This window comes from Tachyglossus aculeatus, chromosome 1 (assembly GCF_015852505.1).
Source record: "Tachyglossus aculeatus isolate mTacAcu1 chromosome 1, mTacAcu1.pri, whole genome shotgun sequence".
NCBI classification, from domain to species: Eukaryota; Metazoa; Chordata; class Mammalia; order Monotremata; family Tachyglossidae; genus Tachyglossus; species Tachyglossus aculeatus.
Window position 1 is genome coordinate 139636508 of NC_052066.1, and position 14303 is coordinate 139650810.

The following is a 14303-nucleotide window of genomic DNA, read 5'->3' on the forward strand; positions in this document are numbered from 1 at the left end:
AGAACCCAAGTCCTCTATTTATGTATTTTACTTGTACCTATTTATTCTATTTATTTTATTTTGTTAATATGTTTTGTTTGGTGGTCTGTCTCCCCCTTCTAGACCGTGAGCCCGCTGTTGGGGAGGGACCGTCTCTAGATGTTGCCGACTTGGACTTCCCAAGCGCTTAGTACAGTGCTCTGCACACAGGAAGCGCTCAATAAATACGATTGAAAGAAAAAAGAAATAAAGAAAAGCTGGGTGACTTTGGGCACTTTGGGTGACTCCCAAGCCCGGGCTCTTTCCGCTGAGCCACACTGCTTCTCTATATGTTGCTGCTTCTATATATGTTCATATAGCTATAATTCTATTTATAGCTATAATTCTATTTATTCTGACCGTTTTGACACCTGTCTCCATGTTTGGTTTTGTTCTCTGTCTCTCCCTCCTAGACTGTGAGCCCACTGTTGGGTAGGGACCGTCTCTATATGTTGCCAACTTGGACTTCCCAAGCGCTTAGTACAGTGCTCTGCACACAGTAAGCGCTCCGTGGCTCGGAGAAGCAGCGTGGCTCAGTGGAAAGAGCCCGGGCTTTGGAGTCAGAGGTCGTGGGTTCGTTCATTCATTCATTCAATCGTATTTATTGAGCGCTTACTGTGTGCAGAGCACTGGACTAAGCGCTTGGGAAGTCCAAGTTGGCAACATCTAGAGACGGTCCCTACCCAACAGCGGGCTCACAGTCTAGAAGGGGGAGACAGAGAACAAAACAAAACATATTAACACAATAAAATCAATAGAATAAATATGCACAAATAAAATAAATAAATAAATAAATAGAGTAATACTCCCGGCTCCGCCACTTGTCAGCTGAGTGACTTTGGGCAAGTCGCTTCACTTCTCTGGGCCTCAGTGACCTCATCTGGAAAATGGGGATGGAGACTGTGAGCCCCCCATGGGACAACCTCATCACCTTGTAACCTCCCCAGCACTTAGAACACTGCTTTGCACATAGTGAGCGTTAGGAGAAGCAGTGTGGCTTGGTGGAAAGAGCCCGGGTTTTGGAGTCAGAGGTCACGGGTTCAAATCCCGGCTCTGCCAATTGTCAGCTGTGTGATTTTGGGCAAGTCACTTCACTTCTCTGAGCCCACTGTTGGGTAGGGACCGTCTCTATATGTTGCCAACTTGTACTTCCCAAGCGCTTAGTACAGTGCTCTGCACACAGTAAGCGCTCAATAAATACGACTGATTGATGGATTGATTCTCTGGGCCTCAGTTACCTCATCTGGAAAATGGGGATGAAGACTGTGAGCCCCCCGTGGAACAACTGATCACCTTGTAACCTCCCCAGCGCTTAGAACAGTGCTTTGCACGTAGTAAGCGCTTAATAAATGCCATTATTATTATTATTATTATTAATCAATGAGAGCCCACTGTTGGGTAGGGACTGTCTCTCTATGTTGTCAACTTGAACTTCCCAAGCGCTTAGTCCAGTGCTCTGCACACAGTAAGCGCTCAATAAATCCAAATGAATGAATGCCATCAGTATTACTATTATTATTAAGCGCTTAGTACAGCGCTCTGCACACAGTAAGCGCTCAATAAATACGATTGATGATTACAACACAACAATAAGCAGTGACATTCCCCACCCACAACGACTTTACAGCGGAGAGGGGAGCTTACAGTGGGGATGACCTGACCCCCCGACAGTGCAAAGACTAGAAAAAATCAGAGAAGCAGCGTGGCTCAGTGGGAAAGAGCCCGGGCTTTGGAGTCAGAGGTCACGGGTTCAAATCCCGGCTCCACCACTTGTCAGCTGTGTGACTTTGGGCAAGTCACTTCACTTCTCTGGGCCTCAGTTCCCTCATCCGTAAAATGGGGATGAAGACTGTGAGCCCCAGGTGGGACAACCTCATCACCTCGTATCCTCCCAGTGCTTACAACAGTGCTTTGCACATAGTAAGCGCTTAATAAATGCCATCAAAAAAAAAAAAAATCAATCCTCCGAGGAGGAGAAGCGGAGCCGGGTCCCAGGGAAGGGGATGGAAGGAGGGAGGGCGGCCAGTACAGTCTCCGAAGTTCACATTTCCTTCCTTTACCTCTTCCCCAGTGGCGTCCAGGACCCCGTCGCCTCCTTGCGCCCACCGCTTCTCGATCTCCCTCGCTCTCAGCCCCTCCTTCACGAACCCGATGTCGGAGAGCAGCTCGGTGAATTGCCGCTTCAGGCTGGCTATTTCCTGAAACGGGGACAACGAGACAGGCCGGGATCATCATCATCATCGATCGTGTTTATTGAGCGCTTACTATGTGCAGAGCACTGTACTAAGCGCGCCGCGGAAGGAGCCGCGAGGCGGGGGCTGGAGTAGACGTGCAGCTTAGAGTCTCTCAGTAAGCGACGCCTTGACCTCGATCGTCCCCGGGGTGTGTGGAGCGGCAATTGGTCTTCCAGTCGGTACAAGACTAGGCGATCGGGTAAAGGCATTTCTCAAAAGGGTTTTTTTTTCCTGCAATCGTATTTATTGAGCGCCTACTGTGTGCAGAGCACTGTACTAAGCGCTCGGGAAGTCCAAGTTGGCAACATAGAGAGACAGTCCCTACCCAACAGCGGGCTCACAGGCTAGAAGGGGGAGACAGACAACAAAACATATTAGCAAAATAAAATAAATAGAATAAATATGTACAAATTCAGCGCTATTTATTCTGTAGTTACAAGAGTAAAATGAAAGCAAACAGGATTTCTACTTTACGGGGAAACGTATTGCCCTAAAGGGTGGAAAACTGTTGTTCCAAGGAACAGTATTCAATTTTCCAACCACTGGGGCTCTGGCTTCTTAATCTCAATAATAATAATAATAATGGCATTTATTAAGCGCTTACTATGGCAAAGCACTGTTCTAAGCACTGGGGAGGTTACAAGGTGATGAGGTTGTCCCACTGGGGGCTCGCAGTCTTCATCCCCATTTGACAGATGAGGTAACTGAGGTCCAGAGAAGTGAAGTGACTTGCCCAAAGTCACCCAGCTGACAATTGGCAGAGCCAGAATTCGAACCCATGACCTCTGACTCCAAAGCCCGGGCTCTTTCCACTGAGCCACGCTGCTTCTCTGTGGGGCAATGGGGAAAGGTGGCCCCTGAGCCCACTGTTGGGTAGGGACCATCTCTCTATGTTGCCAACTTGTACTTCCCAAGCACTTAGTACAGTGCTCTGCACACAGTAAGTGCTCAATAAATACGATTGAATGAATGAATGAATGAGTGAATGGGCCGTTGAGCATGCTCATTCCTTCAATCGTATTTAATCATTCATTCAATCGTATTTATTGAGCGCTTACTGTGTGCAGAGCACTTTATTGAGCGCTTACCGTGTGCAGAGCATCCCCCCGCCTTACCTCCTTCCCTTTTCCACAGCACCTGTATATATGTATATATGTTTTTACATATTTATTACTCTATTTTACTTGTACATATTCTATTTATTTTATTTTGTTAATATGTTTTGCTTTGTTCTCTGTCTCCCCCTTCTAGACTGTGAGCCCACTGTTGGGTAGGGACCGTCTCTATATGTTGCCGACTTGTCCTTCCCAAGCGCTTAGTCCAGTGCTCTGCACACAGTAAGCGTTCAATAAATACAACTGAATGAATGAATGTCCCGTTGAGCGCTCTCATTCCTTCAATCGTATTCCTTCATTCATTCAATTGTATTTATTGAGCGCTTACTGTGTGCAGAGCACTTTATTGAGTGCTTACCATGTGCAGAGCATCCCCCCCCGCCTTCCCTCCTTCCCTTCCCCAAAGCACCTGTATGTTTTTACGTATTTATTACTGTATTTATTTATTTATTTTACTTGTACATATTCTATTTGTTTTATTTTGTTAATGTGTTTTATTTTGTTCTCTGTCTCCCCCTTCAAGCCTGTGAGCCCACTGTCAGGTAAGGACCGTCTCTCTATGTTGCCGACTTGTCCTTCCCAAGCGCTTAGTCCAGTGCTGTGCATACAGTGAGCGCTCAATAAATACAACTGAATGAATGAACGACTGATTTGCGCTCAATAGATACGACTGAACGAATGAACGACTGATTAGCAGCGTGGCTCAGTGGAAAGAGCCCGGGCTTTGGAGTCAGAGGTCGTGGGTTCAAATCCCGGCTCCGCCACCTGTCAGCTGTGGGACTCTGGGCAAGTCACTTCACTTCTCTGGGCCTCAGTTCCCTCATCTGGAAAACGGGGATGAAGACGGTGAGCCCCACGCGGGACAACCTGATTACCTTGTATCTACCCCAGCGCTTAGAACAGTGCTTTGCACATCATCATCAATCGTATTTACTGAGTGCTTACTGTGTGCTTACTCTGCACATAGTAAGCGCTCAATAAATACGATTGATGATGATGATGATGCAGAGCACTGTACTAAGCGCTTGGGAAGTCCAAATTGGCAACATATAGAGACAGTCCCTACCCACCAGTGGGCTCACAGTCTAAAAGGGGGAGACAGAGAACAAAACCAAACATACTAACAAAATAAAATAGAATAGATATGTACAAGTAAAATAAATAGAGTAATAAATATGTACAAACATATACGCACATAGTAAGCGCTTAACAAATACCAACATTATTATTATTATTATTATTTGCGCTCAATAAATACGATTGATGATGATGATGATGCAGAGCACTGTACTAAGCGCTTGGGAAGTCCAAATTGGCAACATATAGAGACAGTCCCTACCCACCAGTGGGCTCACAGTCTAAAAGGGGGAGACAGAGCACAAAACCAAACATACTAACAAAATAAAATAGAATAGATATGTACAAGTAAAATAAATAGAGTAATAAATATGTACAAACATATACGCACATAGTAAGCGCTTAACAAATACCAACATTATTATTATTATTATTATTTGCGCTCAATAGGTACGACTGAATGACGGAGCGACCGACTGAGCTCTCCAATTCCAACGGCCGAACGCGAAGTTGGCGGCTTACCTGGAGAACCCTTCCCGACAGAAAGTTTTGCCTGCAGTAGTTGTAACTTGCCCTCGCCCCTTCCATGATGCTCAAGCGCCAACCCTGCGTGCGGAAGAGACGCGTTAAATCCCCCGTGTCCGCGGGGTCGTCCAGCGCAGTCCCACCCCGGCTTGGCTTTTTTTTATTCACTCACCTTGTAGGCCTGAAGAAGGGCCAGGTAATCGCTGTTGGCCAGGGCGAACTCCAGCTTCTTCTGGTTCGCCTCCTCTCTCTTGTCCCACGGAGACACCTAAATGGAGCCACGGAGAGGAGCAGCGTGGCTCAGCGGGAAGCGCCCGCGCTTGGGAGGCCGAGGTCACGGGTTCAGATCAATCCGTCAACCCATCAATCGTATTTACTGAGCGCTTACTGGGTGCAGAGCGCCGTACCAAGCGCTTGGGAAGTCCAAGTTGGCCACATAGAGGGACGGTCCCTACCCAACAGCGGGCTCACAGTCTAGAAGGGGGAGACGGACAACAAAACATATTAACAAAATAAATAGAATAGATATGTACAATCAATCAATCAATCGTATTTACTGAGCGCTTACTGTGTGCGAAGCACCGTACTAAGCGCTTGGGAAGTCCAAGTTGGCAACATAGAGAGACGGTCCCTACCCAACAGTGGGCTCACAGTCTAGAAGCGGGAGACAGAGAACAAAACCAAACATATTAACAAAATAAAAAGAATAGATATGTACAATCAATCAATCAATCGTATTTACTGAGCGCTTACTGTGTGCGGAGCACCGTACCAAGCGCTTGGGAAGTCCAAGTTGGCAACATACAGAGACGGTCCCTACCCAACAGTGGGCTCACAGTCTAGAAGGGGGAGACGGACAACAAAACCAAACATATTAACAAAATAAAATAAATAGAATAGATATGTACAAGTAAAATAAATAGAGCAATAAATACGTACAAACATGTATACAACTATACATGTGCTGTGGGGAAGGGACGGAGGTAAGGCTCCGCCAATTGTCAGCTGGGTGACTTTGGGCGAGTCACTTCTCTGGGCCTCAGTTCCCTCATCTGGAAAATGGGAATGAAGACTGGGGGGGCCTCGTGGGACAACCTGATCACCTTGTATCCTCCCCAGCACTTAGAGCGGTTCTTTGCATATAGTAAGCGCTTAAGAAATACCATTATTATTATTATAGAACAGTGCTTTGCACATAGTAAGCGCTTAAGAAATACCATTATTATTATTATTATAGAACAGTGTTTTGCACATAGTAAGCGCTTAAGAAATACCATTATTATTATTATAGAACAGTGCTTTGTACATAGTAAGCACTTAATACCATTATTATTATTATTATATAACAGTGCTTTAAACATAGTAAATGCTTAAGAAGTACCATTATTACTATTATTATAGAACAGTGCTTTGCACATAGTAAGCACTTAAGAAACACCATTATTTTTATTTATTATTATTATAGAACAGTGCTTTGCACGTAGTAAGTGCTTAATACCATTATTATTACAGAACAATGCGTTGCACATAGTAAGCGCTTAAGAAATACCATCATTATTATTATTATAGAACAGTGCTTTGCACATAGTAAGTGCTTAAAAATACCATTATTATTAATACAGAACAGTGCTTTGCACACAGTAAGCGCTTAAGAAATACCATTATTATTAATACAGAACAGTGCTTTGCACACAGTAAGCGCTTAAGAAATACCATTATTATTATTATTATTATTATTATTATTAAACAGTGCTTTGCACATAGTAAGTGCTTAATACCATTATTATTATAGAACAGTGCTTTGCACATAGTAAGTGCTTAAGAAATACCATTATTATTATTATTCTAGAACAGTGCGTTGCACATAGTAAGCGCTTAAGAAATACCATCATTATTATTATAGAACAGTGCTTTGCACACAGTAAGCGCTTAAGAAATACCATTATTATTCAGTGCTTTGCACATAGTAAGTGCTTAAGAAATACCATTATTATTATTATTATTATAGAACAGTGCTTTGCACATAGTAAGTGCTTAAGAAATACCATTATTATTATTATTATAGAACAGTGCTTTGCACATAGTAAGTGCTTAAGAAATATCATTATTATTATAGAACAATGCTTTGCACATAGTAAGCGCTTAAGAAATACCATTATTATTATTATAGAACAGTGCTTTGCACATAGTAAGCGCTTAAGAAATACCATCATTATTATTATTATTATAGAACAGTGCTTTGCACATAGTAAATGCTTAAGGAATACCATTATTATTGTTATTATTATAGAACAGTGCTTTGCACATAGTAAGCGCTTAAGAAATACCATTATTATTATTATAGAACAGTGCTTTGCACATAGTAAGCGCTTAAGAAATACCATCATTATTATTATTATTATAGAACAGTGCTTTGCACATAGTAAATGCTTAAGGAATACCATTATTATTGTTATTATTATAGAACAGTGCTTTGCACATAGTAAGCGCTTAAGAAATACCATAATTATTATGATTATAGAACAGTGCTTTGCACATAGTAAGTGCTTAAGAAATACCATTATTATTATTATAGAACAGTGCTTTGCACATAGTAAGCACTTAAGAAATACCATTATTATTATTATTATAGAACTGTGCTTTGCACATAGTAAGCGCTTAAGAAATACCATTAGTAATATTATTATTATTATTGAACAGTGCTTTGCACATAGTAAGCGCTTAAGAAATACCATTATTATTATTATTATAATTATTATTATTGAACAGTGCTTTGCACATAGTAAGCGCTTAACAAATGCCATCATTATATATTTGACAGGCTTGTTTGTAGCTCCGGTTTCTGAGGATTTTCCCGCGGCAGGAGCCGGGGGCTTGGGGAAAGGACCAGCCTGGAACCAGCACACTGGTTGCGGTTTAGGTGTGTTCTTTTTTTAACAGCATTTGTTAAGCGCTTACTACATAGCAGGCACTGTACTAAGTGCTGGAGGAGATACAAACAATCCGGTTGGACACAGTCCCGGCCCCACGTGGGGCTCACAGTCTTAGCCCCCTTTTTTACAGGTGAGGTAACCGAGGCACAGAGAAGTGCGGTGACTTGCTCGAGGTCACACGGCAGCCACGTGGCGGAGCCAGGATTAGAACTCAGGTCCTCCCACTCCCAGGCCCGTGTTTCTTAATAATAATAATAATAATAATGGCATTTATTAAGTGCTTACGACATGCAAAGCACTGTTCTAAGCGCTGGGGAGGTTAAAAGGTGACCAGGTTGTCCCACATTGGGCTCACAGTCTTCATCCCCATTTTACAAATGAGGGAACTGAGGCCCAGAGAAGTGAAGCGACTTGCCCAAAGTCACCCAGCTGACAGTCGGCGGAGCTGGGATTTGAACCCATGACCTCTGACTCCCAAGCCGGGGCTCTTTCCACTGAGCCACGCTGCTTCTCTAATTTCTTCCTGTTTCTTCCTCCAAGGCCTCAGGCCCGCTGGATCCTTTCCCTCTATTTCCTGGGGAAAAGCAACAGCGAGAGTGTAGACGATACAGCAGCGTGGCTCAGTGGAAAGAGCCTGGGCTTGGGAGTCCGAGGTCACGGGTTCAAATCCCAGCTCCACCGACTGCCAGCTGGGTGACCTTGGGCAAGTCGCTTCGCTTCTCTGGGCCTCAGTTCCCTCGTCTGGAAAACGGGGATGAAGACTGTGAGCCCCATGTGGGACAACCGGATCACCTTGTATCCTCCCCGGCGCTTAGAACAGTGCTTGGCACATAGTAAGCGCTTAACAAATGCCGTCATTATTATTATTATTATTCTGCACCACCTGAAAGGTACGCTTATTTTTCCAAACTGCTCTCACACCAGTAATCTCATTTTATCCTCACGCTATCCATGTGAGGCAGGGAGAGGCAAGTATCACCCCCATTTTACAGAGGAGGCGGCTGAGGCCCAGAGAGTTGACAGAGTTGCCACCTTGTACTTCCCAAGCGCTTAGTCCAGTGCTCTGCACACAGTAAGCGCTCAATAAGTACGATTGATTGATTGATTGATTGACTTGCCCCGAAGGTCTCACGGAACAGCTGGGAGCAGAATCCAGTCTCCCAACTCCTAGACCGGCGCTCTTTCCGTGAAACCATCCCTGACTCCTAAAAAAAACCCCAAGCATTCCCATTTGTCTTTCGTCCTTGAATCCCCTTCATCTCTGGCTCTTCCTTCCAGGACTCAACTTGCCTTCTCGGCCGCCAAAAAAAACAACCAAGAGTCCCTAACTCCTTGGTTTTTTCTTCCGCTTGGCTCCCGAGCTCCTCTTTCTCCCTCTTTCTGCTATACTTTGGTTCTAGGAAGCTCTCAGAAGGCCTCCAGGGGTTAATAATAATAATAATAATAATAATAATAATAATAATAATAATAATAATAATAATAATAGCATTTATTAAGCACTTACTATGTGCCAAGCACTGTTCTAAGCGCTGGGGAGGTTACAAGGTGATCAGGTTGTCCCACGGGGGGCTCCCAGTCTTCATCCCCATTTTCCAGATGAGGCCACTGAGGCCCAGAGAAGTGAAGCGACTTGCCCGAAGTCACCCAGCTGACAACTGGCGGAGCCGGGATTTGAACCCGTGACCTCTGACTCCAAAACCCGGGCTCTTTCCACTGAGCCACGCTGCTTCTAAAAAAGGGGTTTAAAAAAAAATCCCGCATGGGAGTCCACTGGCAAAATAATTTCTTGACCTGAAGCCCAGACAAAATCTAGCATTCCCCTCCTTTTGTGCTTTTAAATTGAGAACAAGCCCTGTGACAAATACAGGACTAGTGTAATTAATGTGGATCGATCAGTCGTACTAATTGAGTGCTTACTGTGTGCAGACCACTGTACTAAGTGCTTTGGAAAACAGAGTGCAACGGAGTTGATAGATATATTCCCCTTAAGGGCATTCCCCTTCCCCTTTCTCCCCCTTCCCACAGCACCTGTATATATGTATATATGTTTGTACGTATTGATTACTCTATTTATTTCATTTGTACATATTTATTCTATTCATTTTATTTTGTTAATATGTTTCGTCCCTTTTCTCCCCCTTCCCCTCCCCACAGCACCTGTATAGATGTTTGTACGTATTGATTACTCTATTTTATTTGTACATATTTATTCTATTCATTTTATTTTGTTAATATGTTTTGTTTTGTTGTCCGTCTCCCCCTTCTAGACCGTGAGCCCGCTGTGGTATTTATTTTATTTGTACATATTTATTCTATTCCTTTTATTTTGTTAATATGTTTTGTTTTGTTGTCCGTCTCCCCCTGTGAGCCCGCTGTCGGGTAGGGACCGTCTCTAGATGTTGCCGACTTGGACTTCCCAAGCGCTTAGTACAGCGCTCTGCACACAGTAAGCGCTCAATAAATACGACTGAATGAATGAATGAACTTGTGCTTCCCAAGCGCTTAGTACAGCGCTCTGCACACAGTAAGCGCTCAATAAATACGACAATGAATGAATGAATGAATCCCCTTAAGAATTTCGTCTTTCAGCCAAAAAGATGGCTATTTTTCCTTAGGAATCCTAGCGATGAAAAGCTTACATTTTCCCAGCCTCCAGAATAGGACTATTCCCCTAGAATCATCCTCACTATGGGCCAAAGGCAACAAAACTCATATGTTTCTGGATGAAAAGAACATTTTTCCACAATGGAACGAACAAGGCACTGACATGATGGATCTACGTCGTGAATATGAAGAAACCTTAGTCAATTTCACCAGTCTGTGTGTGCTAATTTATTTGTTTTTAGGGTATCTGTTAAGCGCTTACTATACGCCAGGCACCGTACTAAGCATCTTACCTCCTTCCCTTCCCCACAGCACCTGTATGTATGTATATATGTTTGTACATATTTATTACTCTATTTATTTATTTTACTTGTACCTATCTATTCTATTTATTTTATTTTGTTGATATGTTTTTCTTTGTTCTCTGTCTCCCCCTTCTAGACTGTGAGCCCGTTGTTGGGTAGGGACCGTCTCTATGTGTTGCCGACTTGTACTTCCCAAGCGCTTAGTACAGTGCTCTGCACACAGTAAGCGCTCAATAAATACGATTGAGTGATTGATTGGTAATTACAAATTACTCAGGTTGGACATGATCCCTGTCCCACTCGGGACTCACTGTCCTAGTCCCCATTTTACAGATGAGGTAACTGAGGGCCAGTACTTGTACATATCTATTCTTACTTGTACATATCTATTCTATTTATTTTATTTTGTTAGTATGTTTGGTTTTGTTGTCTGTCTCCCCCTTCTAGACTGTGAGCCCACTGTTGGGTAGGGACCGCCTCTCTATGTTGCCAACTTGTACTTCCCAAGCGCTTAGTCCAGTGCTCTGCTCACAGTAAGCGCTCAATAAATACGATTGATTGATTGATTGATAATTACAAGTTACTCAGGTTGGACATGATCCCTATCCCACTTGGGACTCACTGTCCTAGTCCCCATTTTACAGATGAGGTAACTGAGGGCCACTACTTGTACATATCTATTCTTACTTGTACATATCTATTCTATTTATTTTATTTTGTTAGTATGTTTGGTTTTATTGTCTGTCTCCCCCTTCTAGACTGTGAGCCTGCTGTTGGGTAGGGACCGTCTCTATGTGTTGCCGACTTGTACTTCCCAAGCGTTTAGTACAGTGCTCTGCACACAGTAAGCGCTCAATCATCATCATCATCATCATCAATCGTATTTATTGAGCGCTTACTGTGTGCAGAGCACTGGACTAAGCGCTTGGGAAGTACAAATTGGCAACATCTAGAGACAGTCCCTACCCAACAGTGGGCTCACAGTCTAAAAGGGGGAGACAAAACCAAACATACTAACAAAATAAAATAAATAGAATAGATACGTACAAGTAAAATAAATAGAGTAATAAATATGTACAAACATATATACGGGTGCTGTGGGGAAGGGAAGGAGGTAAGATGGGGGGGATGGAGAGGAAGGAAGGGGCTCAGTCTGGGAAGGCCTCCTGGAGGAGGGGAGCTCTCAGTAGGGCTCAATAAATACGACTGATTGATTGATTGATAATTACAAGTTACTCAGGTTGGACATGATCCCCGTCCCCCTCGGGACTCACGGTCCCAGTCCCCATTTTACGGATGAGGCAACCGAGGGCCAGGGCAGTCAAAGGGACTTTCCGAGGGACCGTCCGGGCCCCGCGACTTACGAACGGGGACTTGAAGGCCAAACTGGCGGCGATGGTGAGGGCGGGGTCCAGGCAACGGAAGATGGTCCCAAACAGCATGAGCTTGCCGATCCTCACATCCACCGGCAAGGAGGCCAAGTGATAGCCCAGCGGGGTCAACTTCTCGCTGGGCGTCAGGGCTCCCAGGTCCTGCAGCCGCACTTTGGAGGCCCGCAGCGACTCGCCGTGCGGCGGTTCGATGAGCCGCGACAACACCGACTGGAGGCTGTGATCCGCAAACATCTCCAGGATCTTAATCCTGCCGGCGGGAAAGAAATCCGGCGGGAATTGCAATTCACGCGCTCCGCGTGGCACGGGGGCCGCGCCCGGCCTCACGTGCCAACCTCAGTGTTTAGAACGGCGCTCGGCGCGCAGTTGCGTGGCTCAGTGGAAAGAGCGCGGGCTTGGGAGTCAGAGGTCATGGGTTCGAATCCCGCCTCCCCCCACCTGTCTGCTGTGTGACCTTGGGCAAGTCACTTCACTTCTCTGGGCCTCAGTTCCCCCATCTGTAAAATGGGGATTAAGACTGTGAGCCCCCCGTGGGACAACCTCATCTCCTTGGGTTCACCCCAGCGCTTAGAACAGTGCTTTGCACATAGTAAGCGCTTAACAAATACCAACATTCTTATTATAGTAAGCGCTTTCCTCTCCTCCTTCCCCTCCCCACAGCACCTGTACAGATGTTTGTACAGATTTATTACTTGTCTATATTTACTATTCTATTCATTTTTGTTAATAATGTGCATCTAGCTTTAATTCTATTTGTTCTGACGACTTGACACCCGTCCACATGTGCTGTTTTGTTGTCTGTCCTCCCCTTCTAGACTGTGAACCCGTTGGTGGGTAGGGACCATCTCTACCCAGCGCTTAGAACAGTGCTTTGCACATAGTAAGCGCTTAATAAATGCCATCATTATTATTATTAGGTTGCCAACTTGTACTTCGCAAGCACTGGGTACAGAGGCATTATTATTATTATATGTTGCCAACTTGTACTTCCCAAGCGCTTAGCCCAGTGCTCTGCACACAGTAAGCGCTCAATAAATACGACCGAATGAATGAATGAACAGTTACCATCATCATCTTTTAGACCGTGAGCCCACTGTTGGGTAGGGACTGTCTCTATATGTTGCCAACTTGTACTTCCCAAGCGCTTAGTACAGCGCTCTGCATGGCTCAGTGGAAAGAGCGCGGGCTTTGGAGTCAGAGGTCATGGGTTCGAATCCCGGCTCTGCCACATGTCTGTGGTGTGACCTTGGGCAAGTCACTTAACTTCTCTGAACCTCAGTTACCTCATCTGTAAAATGGGGATTGAGACTGTGAGCCCCACGTGGGACACCTTAAGCACCTTGTATCCCCCCCAGCACTTAGAACAGTGCTTTGCACATAGTAAGCGCTTAACAAATGCCATCATCATCATCATCATCTCTGCACACAGTAAGCGCTCAATAAATACGATTGATTGAATGATCATCATCATTCCTGGAAAATCCCCGACTTGGTTCTCTCCCTCTTTCCGCTATCCTCTGGTTCTAGGAAGCTCTCAGAAGGGCCCCTGGGGTTAAAAAAAAAATCCCTCATGGGAGTCCACTTGCAAAATAATTTCGTGACCTGAAGTCCAAACAAAATTTAGCATCCCCCTCCTTTTGTGCCTTTAAATTTAGAACAAGCCCCGTGACAAATACAGGACTAGTGTAATGAATGCGGATCTATGTAATTAATGTGGATCGATCAGTCATATTAATTGAGCACCTACTGTGTGCAGACCAATCAATCGATCAATCAATCGTATTTATTGAGCACTTACTGTGTGCAGAGCACTGTACTAAGTGCTTGGGAAGTACAAGTTGGCAACATATAGAGACAGTCCCTACCCAACAGTGGGCTCACAGTCTAAAAGAATAATAATGATGGCATTTATTAAGCGCTTACTATGTGCAAAGCACTGTTCTAAGTGCTGGGGAGGTTACAAGGTGATCAGGTTGTCCCACGGGGGGCTCACAGTCTTAATCCCCATTTTACAGATGAGGGAACTGAGGCACAGAGAAGTGAAGTGACTTGCCCCAATTCACACAGCTGACAACTGGCAGAGCAGGGATTTGAACCCATG

The 14303-nt window shown here is 44.5% G+C and overlaps 1 protein-coding gene across 1 annotated transcript in view; it reads right to left on the reverse strand.

The window, feature by feature from the left end:
- DHX57 (DExH-box helicase 57) overlaps positions 1-14303 on the reverse strand; it is a 90750-nt gene that overhangs the window by 22367 nt on the left and 54080 nt on the right. Inside the window, exons 17-20 of the mRNA XM_038756095.1 lie at positions 12176-12452; positions 5142-5237; positions 4967-5050; positions 2079-2216 (exon numbers count right to left, since the gene is read on the reverse strand). Of these exons, the coding sequence (XP_038612023.1) occupies positions 2079-2216; positions 4967-5050; positions 5142-5237; positions 12176-12452 (595 nt within the window). The remainder of the gene's footprint in view (positions 1-2078; positions 2217-4966; positions 5051-5141; positions 5238-12175; positions 12453-14303) is intronic.